The following is a 22894-nucleotide window of genomic DNA, read 5'->3' as shown; positions in this document are numbered from 1 at the left end:
AAACGTATATATGTTAATCCTTCCTGTTCCCTAGGATTCGGTTTACTTTTACTTTTTTACTGAGAATGAAAATTCCAGTGCAGAAAGATTGGAGAAGTATTTGTAAGTGTGCAAATGAAGTATTTATGTAAATAAAATATACCTATAACCTCACATAAAAAGAACAATACATTAGTGATTCTGGGAACGAATCCTGGCTCATCCCATGAAATTGTAATTGGAAATAATATGCAAAACTAATTAAGGTTTTTTGGTTGAGATAAAAAAGTCAGTGGCACGAGCGGGACTCGAACCCACGACCTTCGGCTAAATACGCCACTGCTCTACCACTATTTGTCATTTGTCGCCGAATCCTTTTTCCGCAGCATTTGAAAAGTGGCTGGGGGGATCCGATGGGAAGTTAGTGTCCGAGTGGATCGAAGTCACGATAGCTCAAGTGGTAGAGTAGCGGCGTATCAAGCCGAAGGTCGTGGGTTCGAATCCCGCTCGTGACACTGACTTTTTTATCTCAACTAAAAACCTTAATTAATTGAATGATATTAATTGGTCAAGCGGACCACGAAAAATAGTAAATATGCAAAACGTACGTTAGGCCTTCCTGTTCCATAGGATTCAGTTTACTTTTACTATTTTACCGAGGATGAAAATTCCTGAGGACGAGAAAGTGCAGAAAGATTGGAGAAGTATTTCTGACTGTGCAAATGAAGTATTTATGAAAATACAATATTTGCATTGGTAACAGTAGTCAGGATCAATATTTTTTAATCAATCCTTTTTTTCCATTCTTTCACTTAGAATCATTTTAGTAATAAATTATATATTTTATAACAACTGCGAGATTAATCAAATCTTGTTAAATTTTATAAGCCTCATCCATATCCACAACCCCTTTTGTGTTGATAAAACTATCTTGTCCAGATTAACGGAAGTTCATTGTTTTTTAAGCTTTCCGCTAATTGGTGAGTCAGCCTTTCGAACAGCCTTTCACTAAATTTGGGTTGGCTGACCGATACACAAAAGGATTCCCGGATCAGTTTTGTAGGAAGAGGAGATTATTTCTGAATATTATCTATAATCAGGGTCAGTTGGAGTAACCCTTTCAAGAGAAAATCTCTTACTCCTTTCTCTATCCAAACAAGATAACAGTAACAACAGTACTGGAATGGTTAACACATTTCTATGTGACAACAGTTCATATATTGGGGGCAACTGGTAAAGGTCTCGGGTTCGAACGGAATATACTTATTATGGAATTTTTTTTTCAAAAACACCGACACCCCAGAGTTGATATGACCTCTGTTTTTGCGAGCCCTAGTTAATTTTTTTTTTAATTGTTCATATTTTTTTATATGTTTGATTTTTTAATCATTCGTCGCAAATTGAAGTAAATTTATGATACATCTTTAGAAACTTGTCATGATAAATACAATTGTATAGGCTTTTGTCCGTCAGATAACCCTTTTAAATTCCAAATTGACTCTTTCAACTATTTTCAAAACACAAATAAGTCTTTTTTTTACTTTAAATTTTCCTTTTTAATTTCAAAATCAAATTAGTACTTTCTTTAAAGAATTGAAAATACTTAGGAGATGATATTAAATATGAGTAAAATTCCTATTTATTTGTGATTTTTTTAAATATAAAATAATTGGATTAATAAATTATAAGGTCAAATAAAAATTAATTACCATGAAAATTAAAAGTTATGTAAAATTAAATTATATTTTTTCCATGAAATTAACCTTTTTACATTCAAATTATTCTTTTTATTTTCAAATTAACCAACTTAATTTCAAATTAAGAATTTTTAAATACAAATTAAGTTTTTTTTTATTTAAATTTGCCTTTTTAAATTCAAATTCGTCCCTTCTTTAAAGTATTTCAAATATTTAATGTGATAAAATTTGGCTCTTAAATAGAAACTAGATAGAATTAAAATGAAAAGTTATGTAAAATTAAATCTATTGTGTGGTGTTTAGTGACCATTAATTAATGATTATTTAGAAAGCGTGAGATGCAGTCTGGTGTCATTGAAAAACATTTTGTTTATCGTGCCGACGTTTCGATCTTTATTGAGATCATCTTCAGGGCCTGGGGTTTATAAACATAGTTTAAATTGCACAAATGTACGATGTGAAAATGATGAACACAATATAGAAATTTTAGGTTTAATCAAAGTAATTGTACTCACTCAAAGTGTGTGTTTTGTGTGTCGTTTGAGATAATATTCCAAATCAAATAACATTGAAATATTAAATTTATTCAATTAATTAATCTTTATGTAAGGTATTGGTTGAGATAAAAAAGTCAGTGTCACGAGCGGGATTCGAACCCACGACTTCGGCTAAATACGCCGCTGATCGAACACACGATAGTTCAAGTGGTAGAGCAGCGGCATAATTAGCCGAAGGTCGTGGGTTCGAATCCCGTTCGTGACAATGACTTTTTTTTTCTCAACCATTACCTTACATAGAGATTAATTAATTTAAAAAAGTTATTCTGTCAATCGGACCACTAACTCTAATGGATTAAATTTAATATTTTTTATCAAATTAATCGTTTTTATTTTCAAATTAACCCTACTTAATATCAAGTTCTAACTATAATTTTTAAAATTTAAGTTTTTTTTATTCAAATTTGTCTTTTTAATTTCAAATTAATCTTTTTAATCAATTCTTTTTAATTTCAAAATAAACTATTTTAATTTCAATTTAGTCCTTTCTTTAAATCATTAAAAAACTTAGGAGATGGCATGAAATATAACCATTTTTACTGCATGTAGTATAAAATTCCTGTTTTATTTTTTTAGTTTTTTTTTTTTTACAAGAAGTGAATCTACATACTCACCCCACCATCATCATTTCTATAAAATTCCTGTATATTTGCGATTTTTGTTTAAATTTAAAATAGTAGGTTCTATAAAAGGGTTAATTTAAATTAATAAGGATTAATTTGAAATTTAAAAAATTTAGTATGAAGTTAAAAAAGGATATTTTGGTGCGAAAAACGGTTAATTTGACGGGAAAAAGCTATATAACCAGTGTCTTGTTCCACCTTGCACAGTTATTATTTGTGTTATTTTTTTTTCCATCCTTAAATGTTAGTCAATTCTAGCATATCGTGCTGTATATTCGTGCCTTCCAGGTAAATGATTTCTTCATTCTGACCTATCGTCGGTTCCCTTCCAAAGATTTCTGTAACCTCATTCAAATTCCTTAAATTCCTATTTTCACACCTTTTGGTCTGCGAAGTGATGTAATTTGACCGTTACCTTGTTATATTGTTTAGCCTATTTAACTAGCATAACCAAAACAGCTACCAAGCTCTGGTCGGACGTCTTCTTCAATGAGGAAGAGAAGGCAGCCTATCAACACAGTCAATTAATATTAAAAACTAGTGACTAAAACTAGTTTAATCCAATAGTTTAGAGAAAGCTGGCCATGTATCGACTGACCCGTTCTCATAAATCATTTTGGATGATCAAAAGCTACTTCATAAACAGGGCTGATGGGGAAAATACTGGACATACTGAAATTTATTGTTAACAAGATTTTTTTTAATGTAATAAGCACTTGTATATATGTACATAAATATAATTTAGTTAGTATTAAAGGATAATTAACCTTAATTGCCAATTGTGATTTTGTCACAATTTTGTGACAGGCCCAAGATAAATGTTTACAAGGTTCGAACAGAAGAGGATGATGACTGTCGGGAGATTCGGCTGATTTGTCAAACGGTTCATATCGACTTATCATCCATTTGAAATGGCATCAATATTTCACCGCACCCTCGACACCGACACAAAAACAATCGGAACACAAGCGTGCATCGGGTTTATAACTCGACCCCTCCCTGGAAACAAGGGATGAAAAATTAAGGTGAATGAAACGGCGATTTACGGATACAAAAATTGATTGGAATTAGTCGACACGTCCGGGTTGTTTTTTTTCTCGCATGTCCCCCTCACATTCATATCACTTATCGGAAAATTCAAAAACGTCACATAAATTTTTGTACACGCGTTCATCACAAGGGCAAGATTATTGATTTGTTTTATGCATATAATTACTAAATCGTTTTGACTATTAATTCATCTGGTGGTCACAGGTCTACTATTTTTTTTTCTAATCCGATTTAAAACAAGAAGTATTCAAACACATCATCACGAAAGAACTGGAATTGTTTTCATCGATTCTCATTTGCCTTATGGATCCTGGGACAAAAGAGACAAAAAAAACTTACTTGCAAATCATTTAGAATCCATCATTAACCTCGTCCAGATAATATAGATTTTAACCTCAAATTAACCCTTTCTTCAAAAGTCAAAAAACCTAGCAAGTCGTATGAAATGTAAGGACGTAAAATAAAATTCCGCATTTTAAAAAAATTAAATTTAAATAACTGGGCTTTGAGAAGTTTATATGAAAATGTCTCACATTTCTCAAATTAAAAGAAAATTCCTTTCTTCTATGAATTTATGAATTCATACATATATTACTATATAATTAATTTCCTGTGATTTTAGAAAGACCCCTTTTATTTTATAATTAAAAAATCTTAAATTAAAAGAAGAATCGTTTATTTTCATATAATCTTTCATTTCAAATTAACTCTTTTAAATTAACTTTTTATCAGGTCAAATTAACCTTTTACTTCAAATTAACCATTTTTACCTTTAAATTAATCCTTTTTAATTTCAAATTAACCGTTTTTTACCATTATACCGTGTATATTTTTACCGTTATAAACCATGAAAAAGTAAAATACAATTAAACATATAAACAAATGTTTCTTCTATTTTAATTTGAGATTTTTTGAAATATAAATATTAGACACTTAAAGTAAATATCATATCAATATTATTTACAATTAAAAATAAAAATTATAATAAATTATACTGAACATTATAATAAACAATTTTTCTTTTATATAGATAATTTTTCTTTCTTCTTATTGTTACCACTTCTTACCAAAAACCGTTAAATAGTGTAAGTTTGAATTCTTTTTTTAATCTCTCCTATTTATTTATCATTTTAATTTATTTTTTTAATTTTATTTTGATTAAAATTCAGCTCCAAAAAAAGCTTCAAGAAATGTACATTGATGAAAATCTTGCTATTTGAAATAGCTTAACTACTATTCTCTCCTACCCCTCGCTATGCTGGAGAGTTATACCAAAACTTTTTGACACATGAGAAACTAGATAAAAATTAAAATTTAATTTATGATTAAAAACAATTGATCTGAAGTCAAGAAGAGTTAATATGAAGTTAAAAATGGTAAATTAGAAATTAATAAAAGGTCAATTTGAAGTTATAAAGGATTAATTTGAAGTTAAAAAGGAAGAGCGACATGGTCATATGCGTAAATGGGTAAGGCCAAAAAAAAAAGATGAAAATAGTTTATATGAAGTAAAAGAAGTGCTAACTTAAAGTTAAAAAGGGTTAATTTGGAGTTAAAAAGGAAGAGGGACATGACCATATGCGTAAATGGGCAAGGCCAAAAAAAAAGATGAAAATAGTTTATATGAAGTAAAAGAAGTGTTAATTTGAAGTTAAAAAGGGTTAATTTGGAGTTAAAAAGGAAGAGCGACATGGCTATATGCGTAAATGGGCAAGGCCAAAAAAAAGATGAAAATAGTTTATACGAAGTAAAAGGAGTGTTAACTTGAAGTTAAAAAGGTTAATTTGAAATTAAAAAGGATTAATTTGAAGTTAAAAAGAGTTCATATGAAGTAAAAAAGGGTTAATTTGAAATTAAAAAGGTTAATTTGAAAATTAAATTGTTAATTTGAAATTAAAAAGGGTTGATTTGAGGGAGGAAAGCTACCTACTAGCTAGCTACTATGATGCACCTAAGGTACAGATAATGCATAACCTTGGTAAACTGGTCAACTTCCTCTTCGTGCTTTCATTTCATCCATACGAAACCGTTTCATCCATCCAAAGTAAAATATCACATGGACATGACCTAATTACCTCCACTATTCTGCGAGACCGTCCTCATAAGGTATTAGTATTTGTAATCACTATATGCAATGGCATGTTCTCAGTTTCTTTTCTTATGGAAGTCATTCCTTAAGTTAACAAACCTCCCAACCACATAACCTCCAGTCCCAATCGGTTAAAAACGTGTAATACCGTTCGAGATTTACATAGAATTTCTTCTTAGCGATTCGGCTTCCATCGACCAGTTTACCAAGGTTATGCATTACCTGTACATGAGATGCATCATAGTAGCCACCTAGTAGGAGAAAAGTGCTGTCAACTGACACATTGAGGTGCAGCAACAAATACTCAGATATTAGAGGATACAAGTCGGCGCTTCACAAGGGAGCATTCTTGGTCCCATCCTGTATATTATTTACACTGCTGACTTTCCTTGTTTATCCCAATGTCATCATTCTTCTAAGCCGAATCTTACACAAGCGATCTCCAACACCGAGTGTGAGTTTATCAAAGACCGATGCAAAAATGGAGGCTGAGTATGGAAAAATGTATCCATTTTACATTAAAAAACAGCTTAACCTTTTGTACATCGAGGACTTCCACTCAAGTCAAATAGGCCTATACCTAGACATAAGTTTGACGTGGAATCCCAATTACATAACAGAAGACTTGGACAACGAAGACTTTTAGTAACGAAATCTGTTTTGACCTCAATGATCAACTAACTCTACACAAGATATTACTGGCTTCCAGGTATCTTTTATAAAGTTAAACGCTCCTACATACTATTTGTTATCTTATCTGGAATCCTTGTTGCTGAGTGAGGTTCGACAAGGAATGCTGATATGACAGACCGATACAGGCTGGAGTTCCCCAGGGAGCATTCTTTGCCCAATCCCTTATACCATTTATACCGCTAACTTTCCCATACATCCCAATACCATCTTAACACCGCACGACACCGCACATACGGTGAGGAACTGTGGAGTTACATCAAGCCGCTCAGCATCCATCGCATCCAATCCTTTCAAGCATCATCAGACAAATTGTCAAACCCCCTTGGTACTTCACTCATCTCACTATCCACAATAGCTGTAACATTCATTTTGTCCAAAAGTTTCACGCGGAGCTATCAATCCATCCTAACCCTACTGCACAAGTCAGCTACTCTTTCCCATCCTGAAAACAACAATGACCTCAGAGCCTCCTTTCTCATATTGAGTTCCTCTTAACTTATGGCCTCCGGGTTCGATGTAAAACATTTAAACATTGAACTTAAAAATGTAAACAAAAAAATGTTCCACTATAGCAAACTGCGGGTAATCCTAAATGTAGCACTTGGGGTTATTGAGTGCTACCATTATGTGTTAATAATACATTTCATATACATCCTTAACCCAATTATTTTAAAAATAATAAGAATTCTTATTTTGAACCTTTTGAATTGTTACAATTAATTAAGGTTTTTAGTTGAGATAAAAAAGTCAATGGCACGAGCGGGATTCGAACCCACGATCTTCGGCTTGATACGCNATGGTATGTTGGAAAAGGTTAATTTAAAATTAAAAATGGTTAATTTGATGTTAATAATGGTTTATTTGGCGGATAAAAGAGTAATGTCATGTTGGAAAAGGTTAATTTGAAAATAAAAAAGTTAATTTAAATGTAAAAAGGTTAATTTAAAATTAAAAATGGTTAATTTGAAATTAAAATCGGTTAATTTGATGGTAATAATGGTTTATTTGGCGGAAAAAAGTGTAATCTCATGTTGGAAAAGGTTAATTTGAAATTAAAAAGATTAATTTAAAAGTACAAAAATGTTAATTTGAAGTTAAAAAGAGTTAATTTGACGGAAAAAATATTAATTTGATGTTAAAAAGGGTTAATTTGTCTGACAAAAGTTATATATGTGCGTTATTTAGTTTTTGGTTCGTATCAGAGCCACTTTTGTTTATTCAGACCCTCCAGTTTCTCGTATTATGGTATTTAATTTCATAAAATGACAGTGTGAGAAATAATAAGGTTAATGCCGTAACGGACGAATAGGGTGTTATACCACATTTGGCATAGTTGGGGGATGTTCGTTTTTGGTCTTGATCTGTTTTGATTAGATCACACCTTGACCGCACCTTTTTTTTAATTTTCCCTCCTTTTTGCCATTTTTCAAATGCCGTGTAATCGGGTTGGATTCTCGACGACAAATGACATGGCCACGGAGATCTTTAGTGAAGTATACTTCAGTTTTAAGCATTAAATTCACTATTAATTGGTTAAGCGGACCTCGAAATTAGTGAATTTAATGATTAAAAATGAAGTATACTTCACTAAAGCTCTCCGTGGCCATTTCATTTGTCGTCAAGAATCCAATCCAATTACACGACATTTGAAAAATGGCAAAAAGGAGGGAAAATTCAAAAAAGGTGCGGTTGAGATGGGAAGTTGGTGTCCGAGTGGATCGAGGTCACGATAGCTCAAGTTGTAGAGCAGCAGCGTGTCAAGCCGAAGATCGTGGGTTCGAATCCCGCTCGTGCCATTGACTTTTTTATCTCAACTAAAAACCTTAATTAATGTAATATATTAATTGATTAAGCGGACCACGAAATTAGTGAATTTAACTTTTGAATTGTGTTCGTGTTTTTTTTTTTCTGGTTCTATTCATTGTTTGCCATGTTGTACGCTCACACTCATTTGCAGTTAGTCGTTAGCAAATATTCATTTCGTGCAGATGAATTATTACTTCGTTGTATGAATCTAAAATGAGAAATCGATCTGGGAACATTAATAGTTATTTTATTAGTTATCCGTGTATTGAGTAACAACAGGTAACGACCGGTAAAAACTACAAATTCGAACCGTTTGTGGCCCAAGTCAAAACTGTTGTTTGCTTGAGAAAAGAGCGCAATCAGGCCGCGGAAATCGCCTAGATACTAATGAGTATACATCATCAGGCCTGATCAATCAAACTTGTCATCTGCTTCAACCACAACAACTTCAGATCGAAGAAAATCGATCCGACCCCGCCGACAAACGGAAGTTCAACCCCATTTCAATATATTTTAGAAAAATACAACACTTTTTTACCCATTTGTATAAAATCTAAATATTTGTTTGTCCATCCCACAAAATATTAACAGTGTCAGTGGAATTTTTATTAATATTTTCTTTTCTCTATGGAGATTTTTTCACAAACTTTATTACTGTCATAAAAGCTTATATACATCGTTAAATTGCATCGTAAATCACATAGATTATTTAACTGAAATTATTGTAAATTGACAAGTACTGTAGGTACCAATAGCGGAAATGTCAAATTTTAAAGCTACCATTTTTGCTAAATTACTAAAGAAAAAAAAACAGTAGATTGGTAAACTAATTATTTTTTGAGTTCAATTGTGGAGTTGATTCGTAACGCAAGGAACCGCAGTGGCCGAGTAGTTTGGGGAGTCCGACTACTGGGTTCAAACCCCGGAATACCCCTTGGTTTTTTAGATAAAAATAATGAGCAAAAAGTATTGTAAATTGGTTCTTGCACCTCGTCCACGATGCCCAAAGGGTAGTTGGACGTCAAGTCCTCCTATATGATAGGAATTGGTGATTTTTGTGACTGCCGTTGCCTAGCGGTTAGGGTGTCCGATACGATTTGCCACGCTATAGGTCCTGGGTAAGAACCGCGGCATAGCCCATGGATTTAAAAAAAAAATATTAAAACTATTATAAAGTTTGTTTGAACCCTTTTCCGCGACACCCAACAGGTTGTGAGACTATTACGACGGCAATTACTTTATTTACTTTAATGCGTACTTTTTTTTAATTGGGTAGATTTTGTTATTTGAGATATTTTTGCCCACCTGGGTTTCAGAATTTTTAGTTTACTTCTCAGTATAATAGTAAAATTTCGATTTGCTATAATAATAATTGAAAATTTAAATAAATTTGCGATCATGGCAGTTGATTTGATGATGTTGACAGTAGAAATATTTTCGATTAGCTCTTGTAAAAAACTTCAAGCATATTTGACATTAAAAAATTATAATTAATCTAGACACAGAGGAGGAATTCTGAAGACGCTGTAAAAGATTAAAAACACCTCTCAATTGTTGGAAATAGTCATAAAAGTGAAATAAACCTGTAGAAAAGCCTTTCGCCGTCGGAATATCTCCTTTAACGACCATTGCTGAATTTTCTTCGAAAGAAAAATTTTTTCAAATTTAATTATTTATGGGAGATTCGAGTACGGACCGGACTTACGTGGACTGTGGTCCAAGGAGTGTCTTAAGAAAAGAAAAAGGTCACGCACTACTGAATGAGATGCAGCCTTTTAGGCATTAAAAACGCAGACTCATCCCCATCCTCGACATTCCTACGTTGTATTTTAATTTTATCAATATCACCATGAACCATAGACGTTCGATTCCGATTTAAAACGAGATTAAGTCGGATTAGTAAGGCATACTGCGCCGTTTAATTATTTAATGTATGAGGTAAATTGCTCACTGAACCCATAAAGACTTCACTTTGATTTCAATTTTCTAAAAAAATTATTGTATCTAATTTCTTTTTGTGAAAATTGTTGCCGTAGGTCATAGTGTTGTTTGAAAAGGTAAACAATTTTTATATCATTTGATGATGTCGACTGAGTTTGAAGCCTAATAAACATCATTAAGTATCTTCGTTGACTGACTCATCTTCACGATTTTTATATCAAGCTTATTAAACAATATAGCGTTTCCAAAACTTGTTTGTATATTTTACTATAGATAATTGGATGGTCAATGGGATTACCTCCTGTGGTCTGCGAGATTGAATTTGGTCGTGAACGATCATTTTGACCTTTCCAGACACGAGGATAGACAAACCAGAATGATCGGTTACGATCAGGTTACAGTACATAGCTTTTTTCTTCAGGTTATCCCTTTTTAAATTAAGTTAACACGTTTATTTTCAAATTAACACTTTTTAACTTCATATTTTTAACATTTTAAATTTCAAATAAACCCTGTTTGTCCTCAAATTAACCTTTTTAATTTCCATTAACGCCTTTTAATTTTAAATTATCTTTTTAATTTCAAATTAACCCTGTTTAACTTCAAATCGACCCTTTTTAATTTCAAATTAAACATTTTTTTAATCAATCAAGACCAGAAAAAACCATATGAAAGTAAAATACCATTAAATATATAAAAAATTATTATTCCCTTATAATTGGAGAATTTTTTAATATAAATATTGGGCTCTTATATAAAATACCATATAAACATTAATCAAAATTAAAATTAAAAATTATATTAAATTAACTATTCAAATAAAGAATTCTTCTTTTATATATAATGGCTAAATAAATTCTTAACAAACCCAAAAATAAACAGGGCGAGTTTAATTTCTTTTCTGATCTATCCCCCCCAGTTATTTGTCATTTTAATTGCTTTATTTTTATTTTTATTAAAATTCAGCATCGAAAAAGTTACAAAAAATGTGCTCTGATGAGTTTTTCGCTTTAAATTACCACTTTTTTAAATTCAAAAGAACCTATTTAATCTCAAGTTAACCCTTTTTAGCTTCAAATTAACCCTTTCCTTAAAACAATAAAAACGTTTAAAAACCATGTGGAACATTAATTAAAATTTTTTAAAAAAATTATTTACAATTAATAAAAATAAATTATTATTCCATTACATATTCTAGATTTTTTTTAAATATTGAACATTACATTGGGCTCTTAAGTGAAACGTGAAACTAAAAAATAAAAAATTATATAAAATTGATATTAAAATGAAGAATCCTTCTATTATAATGGTTAAGAAAATCTTTATCAAAAACTGGAATATAGAGTGTTATTATTATTAATGGGGCGTTTTTAGGAAAAACCACGAGACACGTAAATTTTTAATTTTTGTCTAATTTCTCATGAGCCAAAACGTTTTGACCCAGTTCAAAAGGATACCGGGATACGGCTGAGGTCTTAACTATTTCAAATTGGAAGATACATGTACTTTTTTGTCGCTGAATTGAGAATCCAACGGTTTTTAAAGATTTCTAATTGGGAGCAACCGTTCTCAAGTTGTGATATCTTCCTGTGGTCTGCCGGATGATAAAACTATCGTTTGATAGTAAACTATCATCCTGATCTGCCTATTCTCGCTGATTATTGACGGTTCAGATGCCTTCGGCATTTCGCCATCTTCAGTGTTTGTGTGAAAAATTATTTATTTCAATATTTAATTTTATGTATATAATTTTTGTGCTTAATGGCAATTATTGTTCATATGATACATGACAATAATACAAGACGCCAATAAAAAAATTACATTAAATAAAATATGTAATACTAGAAGAATTATTTGTTATTATATTTACTTGTACATAACTTTTATTTTTAATTTATTTCCACACTGTTTTGAAATTTTCTATTGATTAAAAAAGGTTTAATGTGAAATTAAAAAGGGTTAATTTGAAATTAAACGGGTTAATTTGAAGTTAATTATGGTTTATTTGGCGGATAAAAGAGTAATGTTATTTTGACAAAGGTTAGTTTGAAATTAAAAAGATTAATTTAAAGGTACAAAAATGTTAATTTGAAATTAAAAATAGTTAATTTGCAATTAAAACGAGTCAATTTGCAGTCAAAAATGGTTTATTCGGTAGATAAGAGTAATGGTGTGTTGGAAGAGGTTAATTTGACATTTAAAATGTAAATTTAAAGATAAAAAAGGTTAATTTGAAATTAGAACGAGTTAATTTGAAGTAAATAATGGTTTATTTGGTGGATAAAAGAATAATGATATATTGGAAAAGGTTAATTTGAAATTAAAAATGTTCATTTAAAGGTAAAAAAGGTTAATTTAAAATTGAAAATGGTTAATTTGAAATTAAAACGCGTTAATTTGAAGTTAATAATGGTTTATTTGGTGGATAAAAAGTAATGTTACGTTGGAAAAGGTTATTTTGAAAATAAAAAAGTTAATTTAAATGTAAAAAGGTTAATTTGAAATTGAAAATGGTTAATTTGAAATTAAAATCGGTTAATTTGATGGTAATAATGGTTTATTTGGCGGAAAAAAGTGTAATCTCATGTTGGAAAATGTTAATTTGAAATTAAAAAGATTAATTTAAAAGTACAAAAATGTTAATTTGAAGTTAAAAAGAGTTAATTTGACGGAAAAAATATTAATTTGATGTTAAAAAGGGTTAATTTGTCTGACAAAAGTTATATATGTGCGTTATTTAGTTTTTGGTTCGTATCGGAGCCACTTTTGTTTATTCAGACCCTCCAGTTTCTCGTATTATGGTATTTAATTTCATAAAATGACAGTGTGAGAAATAATAAGGTTAATGCCGTAACGGACGAATAGGGTGTTATACCACATTTGGCATAGTTGGGGGATGTTCGTTTTTGGTCTTGATCTGTTGGGGGACGGGGACCCTCCAAAGCATCTGCTATCCCGGCCATTCATCCATTCTCTCCCCGTGAAAAAGCCGACCCCTCCCAACTCCTTACATTTTTATTTGCCCAATGATAAACCGATTTTTTTCCCATCTTCATCGGCTCCTGTTAATTGATATATCAAATGAGCAGATGGCCGGAATCCGCGGGACGAAAGGAAATATCTGCTTGGGCCGATACTGGAGGATTGGTTGGAAATAATTGAACAAAACCGCTAGGAAAATATCTTCATATAGAGCAGAAGTATGTCGATATAAGCCATACAATAACATATATTCTCGATACATATAGAAAGAAAGTTTCAATCAAGAATAATGGAGGATTTATAGTCAAAAATTGGAAAATAAACACGAAAGATTATTTATAACTATATAGGTTAACTATAAGTTATAACTGTGTATAGATGACATATGGAATTTGAACGTCTGTAAGGTTAGGTACGTAGTAGAATTTGAGCAAATAGTTCAAAGAATTTTGGACTGGAATACCACTGTCCAATTCCCTGCAGATTGGTTCTAGTAATGATGTGTAGTTGAGGCGTTTGTTCTGTAATGAGAGTTTCGATCTGTTCTCAAGTAGTCTTTGAATAATTTATTTCTGTCTTTTGACGATCTAAGTTCCGAGATAGTGGACGACATTGGTTGTTGGAGTAGAACTGCAGTAGACTGGAGAGAATATAGGCAAATGGAAAAGGTTATCCGGTGGGATTTAGTCCTCCATTTCTTCAACCCTTCTTCCAAGCTGGAAAGACCGTCTTGTAGGTTTCTGACCACCACTACTGAGTCTGGATTTGCTAAAAGACGGTCTGAATATGTGAGGAATGTATCAGGATTGATAAGAATGTCTGCGGGGTAAAGTGAAAAGAGAGCCCAAGGATGCTACCTTGCGGAACACCCGGCATGGTACTTCTGGAGTAAATAATGTAAAGTTCCGAATAGCGGACGGCATGGTTGTTGAAGAAGAATAGAATAATAGATTGGAGAGGTGATGGAAAGAGAATGAAGGTTATTTATGGTGAGTCTGTCCATTTTTCGAAACAGAGATGGTATTAGAGTTTGTTAAGGAACTCGGTCTGTGTTTGCTGAAAGGATGGCGGTATTGTCGACTTATGTGAGGAGTACATGAATGATAGGCATGTGTTCAGTGAATACTGAGCTGAGAATGGGTCCGAGGGTCCCATGCGAAACACACAGATGATGTCTACCACGCTGTGGCATTATGGGTTCGGGTTGTGGTTCTAGGGTTTTCTGGAGAAAACTTCTTGCAGCTTCCAGGATAAATGGATTTTATGGAATGTGGAATATACTTAGTAGAGTTTAGGCAATAGCTTGAAGGATTTTGGACTGAAGTGGCTGGTCTGTTCAGTTCTATTTTGAGTTGGATGTTCCAGGTCATTTATGGGACGTGTTGTGAGCAACGAGAAGTTCATATTTTTGTCATTTTCCACCGCTTGAACTCAAGGGATGAGACATGGGTTTGCTCGTTTTTGGGGCTCATTATGAGCCCTATCATGCGCCATAGGGATAAGGGTAGTTTCAAGACGACTTCGGTCCTAAGATACTTCTTTGATGAACCCCAGCATCTGTGCGATAACCAGGAACCACTGATCACTTGAAAGTATCTGTCCGTTAAGTAGGCTTTTAGCGTCAGGAAGGTAAAAGAGAGAACCTTTTTAAGCTTGCAGAGTAGCTTTGAATGAACCCGATCGAAGGCTAGCTTCACATCTAGGATTAAAGGACACATGTAGAAAAGTAGCATGTACACATTTTTATGGGTTCGTTTTCCATGGTTTTGCAAGTTTCTTGTTGAGATAAGAGGTTCTTTATGCGAGTTGGCGGTACCATCCGCATTGTAAGGTAGTTGCAGAAAGGGTAGTAATAGTTGCGGTATGTATTGTGCTGCAAATGGGTCCTAAGTTACTGTCTTGGGATACACTTGCCACTAACTTGAAAGTATATGTCGGTAAAGTAGTATTTTAGGTAATAGGTAAAATGGAGGACTCTCCTAAGCTTCCAGAGCAGTAGAGGTTTGGTTTCTTTAGGTCCTGGACCATTCCTCCAGGCAGGAGAGATGGTCCTGGAGGTCTCTGAATCTGTACGTGTGAGGATTACTATATCTGGACTTTAATTGCCCTGTATGCGGTCGTCAATTTAAAAAAAAATTATATGGAATGATTTGGTTGTTCAACTTACCTTCAATATTTATCCAGTACGCTGTCCTAGTGTTTTCAGCAAACTTTGACTTTCTCAGCTTTAAATTTTTAAATTGGTTTCTCAGAAGTATCTCTAGAAATAAAGTTTTATATGTTTTTCATTGTTGATGAACGTTATGGCGCTTCAAGCCCTAGAATTGGACGCATTTTTCAAAAGTTTTTTTTATAAGCGTACCAACCTGTCTGAGAAAATTTTCTTTAATTCTCCGCGCTTTAAATTCGCTTAAATTAGTCCGACTCTGTAAGGATCGATTGAACATTTGTCTTCATAAAAAGTAGATTCCTGTCAGAACGTCTTAACATCCAATAACCTTTAGGGTAATAGATTTGGGCAAATAATTCTTTATGCCAAAAATTATGATTTTACTTTATGTGGCATTAATAAAAAAATTAGTTGAAAACGGCTCACTAGTTATTTGTCCAAAATCTATCTTCGAAGAAGAGGCAATTTAACAAAAAAAGGAAGACAAGTAGTAATTGACATCAATAAAAAATAGCTCGAAAAAGTTCACTAGATATTTGTCAAAAATCTATCATCTAAGAAGACAAATTTAAAAAAAGGAAAAGGAGTACTAATTGGCATCAATAAAAAATTGGTTGGAAAAAGTCTCTAAGTTATTTTTCCAAAATCTATCAACAAAGAATAGACAATTTACCAAAACAGGAAGAGAAAGATTTATTAGCATCAATAAAAAATTGGTTGGAAAAATTTACCAGTTATTTCTCCAAAATCTATCAACAAAGAATAGACAATTTACCAAAACAGGAAGAGAAAGATTTATTAGCATCAATAAAAAATTGGTTGGAAAAATTTACCAGTTATTTCTCCAAAATCTATCATCAAAGAAGAGACAATTTACCAAAACAGGAAGAGAAGTATTAATTGACATCAATAAAAAATTGGTTGGAAAAGTTTCCTAGTTATTTGTCCAAAATCTATCAGCAAAGAAGAGACAATATGCCAAAAAAAAAACAAGAGGAGTAGTAATTGGCATAATTGGCATCAATAAAATATTGGTTGGAAAAGTTCACTAATTATTTGTCCAAAATCTATCATCAAAGAAGAGACAATTTACCAAAACAGGAAGAGAAGTATTAATTGACATCAATAAAAAATTGGTTGGAAAAGTTTCCTAGTTATTTGTCCAAAATCTATCAGCAAAGAAGAGACAATATGCCAAAAAAAAAAAACAAGAGGAGTAGTAATTGGCATAATTGGCATCAATAAAATATTGGTTGGAAAAGTTCACTAGTTATTTGTCCTAATAAAGATTTTTTATTGTCGTTCCCTCAGGGCAAGAAGAATTGAAATAAGTTTATCACTGATAAAGTTACTCTGAAATAAGTTAAAAAATAATATTTTTAAGTATATCAGGCTTGTAAAATTATTAAATGATTTTAACGGTTGTGTGTAAAATATACAGGGTAGTGAATTTTTCGATGCTCCATAAGAAAAACAAATCACTTGGCAATTTATCTAATTCGTATAAATCATCTGGTACAATTTTCTTCGTGTTCTAATTAAAACCTAATTTCTTGGTAAACGTTTGAAAGAATTTAATTCTAATTTTGTTTTTTTAGTTTTAAAACTATAGAAATGTGGCATGGCAAGAACTTTTCTAAATTAAAAACACTTTTCCACCACCTTCACCCATAAAGTCCTCTAGATCATTCGGAAAGAGCGAGAATAGCAAGGGGCCTAGTAGACATCCCTGCGCTTCTCCCTTTCCTGCACCTCACAGAGACCGTTCTTTCTGACATCGGCTGTTCTATAGCGCGTATCATTTTATACAAAATTCCCAGATTTTCTAATTTATACAGGAGATGTCTGGACCGTGTCGTATGTAAAGGGCAGATCCACAAAGAAAGCAAATACTTTTACTTACATAAAAAAATGCTTTTTTTGCGAGGTTGAACTCGACGAGTCTTAGGAAAAAAATGATTTTGTCTGAAGATGTCTTCGAAGGCCGGTTTGTTTTACCGAACTTTAAAAAATGCACTTTTCAATTTTAACACTTTTACTTTGCAAATTTAGAATTCCATTCTTTCAGTGCCAAGAAAAACGTTTCAATGAGCAAATAGGAGAATTGTTTTTCCTTCGGTGAATCGAAAAATGCACCACCGTGGTAATTTTTAACACTTGACAAAACTGTCGTCTGACTAAATTGTTTTGATTAATGGACGTTGAACCGATTAAAATCGAGAAAAAAAGCAGTAATTTTACAAATTTCCCCCAAAAGGGAGTTAATGTCAGAAAAGTTTTCTTTGTCTCAATTTTATAATAGGCCTTAAAAACAGAATAATTCAAAAATATTCTAAAAAGCCATCAAATTACCACAATTCAATTACAAATCTACATCTATTAATCTATTTTTCTTGTCTAGATTAAAAATCGAACCCACTTACCTTAATTGGCAGGCCGCTGTACCCTTCGAGTGGTCAATCTTCAAAGGGACTACATTAAATAACTACTGTTAATTCATGTTCTCCAGACAAGTGTAAAAAAAATCAATATAGCTTAAGATGAAAAATGGAAAAAAACAGTTTCGACGGTTTTGAAAATTTTCTTTTACCCCATTCAAAACTGTTTTTATTATTATTATTACTTTTCTTAACACTTACTGAAACTGAATTAAAATCTGGAATAAATAAAAAAAGCTTTCAGAATATGTTCACTGTTTTTAAGTAAAAAACAAACAAAAAAAAAAACGAACTGGAATCAAATGAAAATCTATTCTGTTATCTATAAAATGCACAAATACAATGCAAATTAAGAAATGTTCAAAAAAAAATATTCATATTAAATTTGTATCTCATGTTCAAAACAGCTTAGGCAAAGTAATTTTTAAAAAAATATCCTCAAAAACAATGACCTGAAAGCCTATTTTTTATACTGGATATTGAAAATTAACTGAAACCATGTCATTACAAAGATCCCATGGAAAACCATGCACAATTTCCAATTCCAGGCCGATAGCGCGTTGGAAAATACCAAATGGGAATTTTTTATAGCAAATACTCGAGGAGGTTCAGTAAGGAGATTTGTCGTTTTTTTATTATTTATATTGATTAATGAAAAAAAACTCGATTATTTTTTAAACCTCTATCGCAATAACTTTCCCCGGGTTCATTTCTTCCCTTTTTACTTATTTTGTATCAAGTATGACGCTTACTGTTTAAACTTTTCTACTAATTTCCGTTTATTAAAGAAACTAAACTCATATCCCTAAAACATAGTTTTATTTTGTATTTTTCTCCCTGCTATTTTTCCCTGGAGGAAGTTGATTTTTGTTTTTATTCCACAAGGAATGACCACACCGAGCCAATATCCAAAAGCTACGGATACTTTTTTCATAACCCAAAAGTTTTTTTATTATTATTATTTCAACACTCTTCACCGATAAATGCACCGATTCTGCCATCGTAAAATTAATATATATTTTTATTTACTTGCTGTCTTAAAGTTGTTTTCGGCCGTAAACCTTTGTTAACGCTCGTTAAAGTCTCTCTTAAATGGAATCGAACCTGTAATGAAATGGTTTCACTCCTTCAAACCAAGGAAAGAAAGTTGCTCAAATGGGAAAAAAGGGTGATTTGGACGAAGGCTGATAAAAAACCATCTTGTTAATACAATAAACAATCAATTTACTGAAATTAATTATAGGTAACTCTTCTTGACAAAACGACTATAGATAGTTACATTCACTAAGTTAATTAACCAAATTTATTTACAAATGTGGGTTTATTTATATATAAACAATGTATATTTACTTTCATATGACTACACATCAAAATTTACAGTTATACCATGGGTATATTTTATTTTGAGATTATATTTATTCTATTGCCCGATTATATCGCTTTTGTACACTGCTTAACTCTGAATAATCGTATTTATTGTATTTTCTTTTTTTATTTGTTTTGCATTTTCAAACAATAACATGACGAGTGTGCAATTATCAAGTTCATACACTCGTTTTAAAATAAAAGCCGTTGTACTTTTTATTGTTTATCTGTTTGTTTATTTTATTTTACTTTTTTTACAACAGCTTGTTTTTGTTTAAATTTATTAGAAATGAGAACAAGAAATAAATTATTATAAGAAAGCCCAAAAGTTTTTTTTTTTTTTTTTTGCTTAAACCCGGCCCAGTTTACAAAAACTTCAGTACAGAAAAAGCTTCGTTGTATAGCTAAAAAACGTGCACAAGTCTTTAAAACAGAAACAAAAACTTGCTCAAGTCCATTATTATTGGATAATTGAAAATAATAAATGTCGAACCTCGAGATTTATACAATAAGCCTCATCACATTTGGCGATAACATTTAAGGGTCTTAAAATGTTGAATGGAAAAAAACAGTGTAAAATGACTATTGTTATAAAAAATTCTATATGTCGTGATTAACAAAAACCATCGGGATATCTATAATAATAACAACTATTTGTCAATCTTTCCACGTGCACAGCGGTCGCGACATACACACAAATTGTGTTTGAACTATTATCAGTTTCTAATCTAGTTTAAAGTTTAGAGAGTTCACAACCGCTCGTGCATGATCAACTTATTTTTTTTTAATTTTTAATTTTAATATATATATTTTTTATTACATTTCAAAATAACTAGATTTAGTTAAATTCTCAAAGATTTAAGAGATTCGCTCTAAGTGTTTATGTACAACCGTCATTTAAATAGAAATCGTAATGGAATTTATAAGAACAAAAAAAATAAATCTATTATATAATTTAAACAATAATAATATTGAAAAAACAAAAATAAAAATATGTATTAAAAATCACTTAATTTCCATAGACAGAACCGTTTGAATTCGATTCTTTGGACTCTGTTTTTTTTCTCAAAAGCCATACAGTCGTGTTAAATAAAATTGAAAAAAATTAAATAATTTTTTGAAAACAGAATATATATATTTTTTAACTTATATTTTGGGCAATGTACAAACAACAAACAAAAAACCTAAAAAGTTCGAAAAAAGAAAATATAAAACAGAAACGGGTGTAAACCATAAATGACTGGGTCCCCCTTATCTAAAAACTAAATCTGATAAAATATACAATAAGTTCTTTTTCCATTTATTATTTTTTTTACTTTTTGGCAGACGTGGATGCAACACGTATCTACACGCTAATAATTAATTCTTTTGTATATATTTACACTCAAATTACACAATTACGTCCTTTAAAATCCCGATGTGAATCTTCACAGCTGGCAAAACGGGATGAAAATCGTCTCGAGAATTGCCCTTGCCTACAACAAAATTTCTGTATAAAAAGAAAAATTTTGCATTTTTTCCATTTGAATTTTTTTTTTTTTTGACATGTTGGAAAAAAGAAATGAATGACTGATAATCAGTATATATACAACTGGAAGCGATTGTAGGCAAGGGTTTTGGAATTGATTCTAATTACAAATTTCAGACGGAAATAAGGCGCTTACCCTGTGAGAGGGTACTGTCACAAAGCGGTAGTTCCCGGCGTCGTCGGGTGGTAGATGGTACTCTGGTAGTAGGCGTCGTTGTATCCGTACTGCGACATGTCGTACATTTTGATGTCCGCCTTGCTTTCCGTCGGTAAAAGCCTCGTTATGGAAAAGGGGTGAGACGCCGCTGTGTACTCCTGTTTCAAATGGTGCTGGTTGTAATGTTCTGACAGTCCCAGATGGGGATGACACCTCCCGAGGAGTTCGTCTTGAGGTTGTTGGAGGCACAATTCGGGTCCGTTCTGGTGTAAGAGCGTGGCTATATCCGTATCCTTGCCGGGCATGCTCCCTTGCAAAGCGCTCAGATCGGTCTTGTCCAATTTGTCCTGGCTCTTTTTATCATCGTGGTGATGGCCGTGATGAGAGTGGTGATGATGGGGCGATACACTTTTATGAGACTGCCTCGCGGCTTCTTTCTTCTCGTCTTTGAATCTTTTCTGCCTCCGCAGGTAGCATCCGTTTTCGAACATGTTCCCCGAATCGGGATGCAACGTCCAGAATGATCCTTTGCCCGGCTTGTCGGGGGTCCTCGGCACTTTGACGAAACAGTCGTTGAAAGACAACGAGTGCCTTATCGAATTCTGCCACCTCTGCTGGTTCTGCCGGTAAAACGGAAACAAGTCCATTATGAACTGGTAGATCTCCGACAGGGTCAACATTTTCGAAGGGGAATTCTGTATGGCCATCGTGATGAGGGATATGTAAGAGTAGGCCGGTTTCGCGTGCGTGTAACTCCTCCTGTACGTCTTGTCGTTCCTGGCCCTCTGGAGGACGACCGCCGAGTTGGATGAGCCGGCCGCGTCGGCCGCGAGCAGATCCCCTCGGCCCATGCCCATAGCCTGAATCCCAGAATTATAGTTGTTCAGGGAGTTCATACAACTGCTCACCGGATTCATGTTCCCGTAGCTCATGGCACTGGACGACATGCAGTTCCCGTTCATCGGCATCGAGCCCATCCCGGCTCCAGGGGGTCCCAGCATATTCGTCGGGAATCCTCCACTCTGCGGCGAGCATGAGTTCATAGAGACGCAACTCATGCTGTTTAAAGAGTAACTCTGTGTCATCGTCGGGCTCATCGTGTTCACGCTACTCATTGAACTGCTCACAGTGTCCGAGTAAAGTTTCTGAGATAGCATAGTCATAATCACTGCAGTCGGAGGGCGGTTTAGCAACAGGTACGGGCAGACACTTTTATTGAAAAAACAAACACGGCTCCGCGCGGATGGCTGTTTGGCTAACAAGGGGGACACACTATTTAGCTTTCCATGATCAAACTGAAGTACAACCAAACTTTGCCGTCATGAAATAGCAAATGGAGCCAAAGTTGAAAGAGGGGGGGAGGCCATCCCCACCACCGCCCCGACCCGCCAATCCGGCCAACGTTTCCATGGAGACGGCCATGGCCGAGCGAGAGTCGGCGACGCCTCCATCCCCTCCACGGCGACGCAGCGCGCTCCGCCGATCCGCCCGCCAACTACCCACCAGTCACTCCGACGACCACTCGCCTTCCTCATTTAATCATTCACCACTCCATTCTTAGACCATTACCATTATTATTCTTACCATCATTATTATTTATTATTATTTTTTATTATTGCCTCTACACTTTTTTTACCCGTTTTAGTTGATTTCCTCAATTTTTGTTCTTCCAATTCCACATTGTAAGTATGTATTCCATTCATTCAAACTTCTTCTTCTTTTTCTTCTACTTATTCCGTCCATTTCTAACATATATTATTAGAATTTTATTTTGTTTAAGTATAGCTCCGTTTACTGGGAAAGACATCCAGGTCTCAGT

The 22894-nt window shown here is 33.0% G+C and overlaps 1 protein-coding gene across 3 annotated transcripts in view; it reads right to left on the bottom strand.

The window, feature by feature from the left end:
* The window catches only part of LOC106672920 (silk gland factor 1), a 109497-nt gene extending 87093 nt beyond the window's left edge, over positions 1-22404 (bottom strand). Inside the window, exons 1-2 of one of the 3 annotated variants that reach the window (XM_014404740.2) lie at positions 21055-22404; positions 18015-18059 (exon numbers count right to left, since the gene is read on the bottom strand). In XM_014404740.2, coding sequence (XP_014260226.1) covers positions 21072-22238 — 1167 coding nt within the window. In that variant the 5' untranslated portion in view covers positions 22239-22404 and the 3' untranslated portion in view covers positions 18015-18059; positions 21055-21071. Of the gene's footprint in view, positions 1-18014; positions 18060-20549; positions 20866-21054 lie in introns of those variants that run through there. The other 2 variants (XM_014404732.2, XM_024229010.1) reach the window with 2 other exon arrangements.
* Positions 22405-22894: the final 490 nt, after the last annotated feature.

This window comes from Cimex lectularius, unplaced genomic scaffold (assembly GCF_000648675.2).
Source record: "Cimex lectularius strain Harlan isolate CLEC.00 unplaced genomic scaffold, Clec_2.1 scaffold313, whole genome shotgun sequence".
Classification (NCBI taxonomy): Eukaryota; Metazoa; Arthropoda; class Insecta; order Hemiptera; family Cimicidae; genus Cimex; species Cimex lectularius.
The sequence above is the reverse complement of the archived record's forward strand: the minus strand, read 5'-3'. Positions and strand labels throughout refer to the sequence as shown.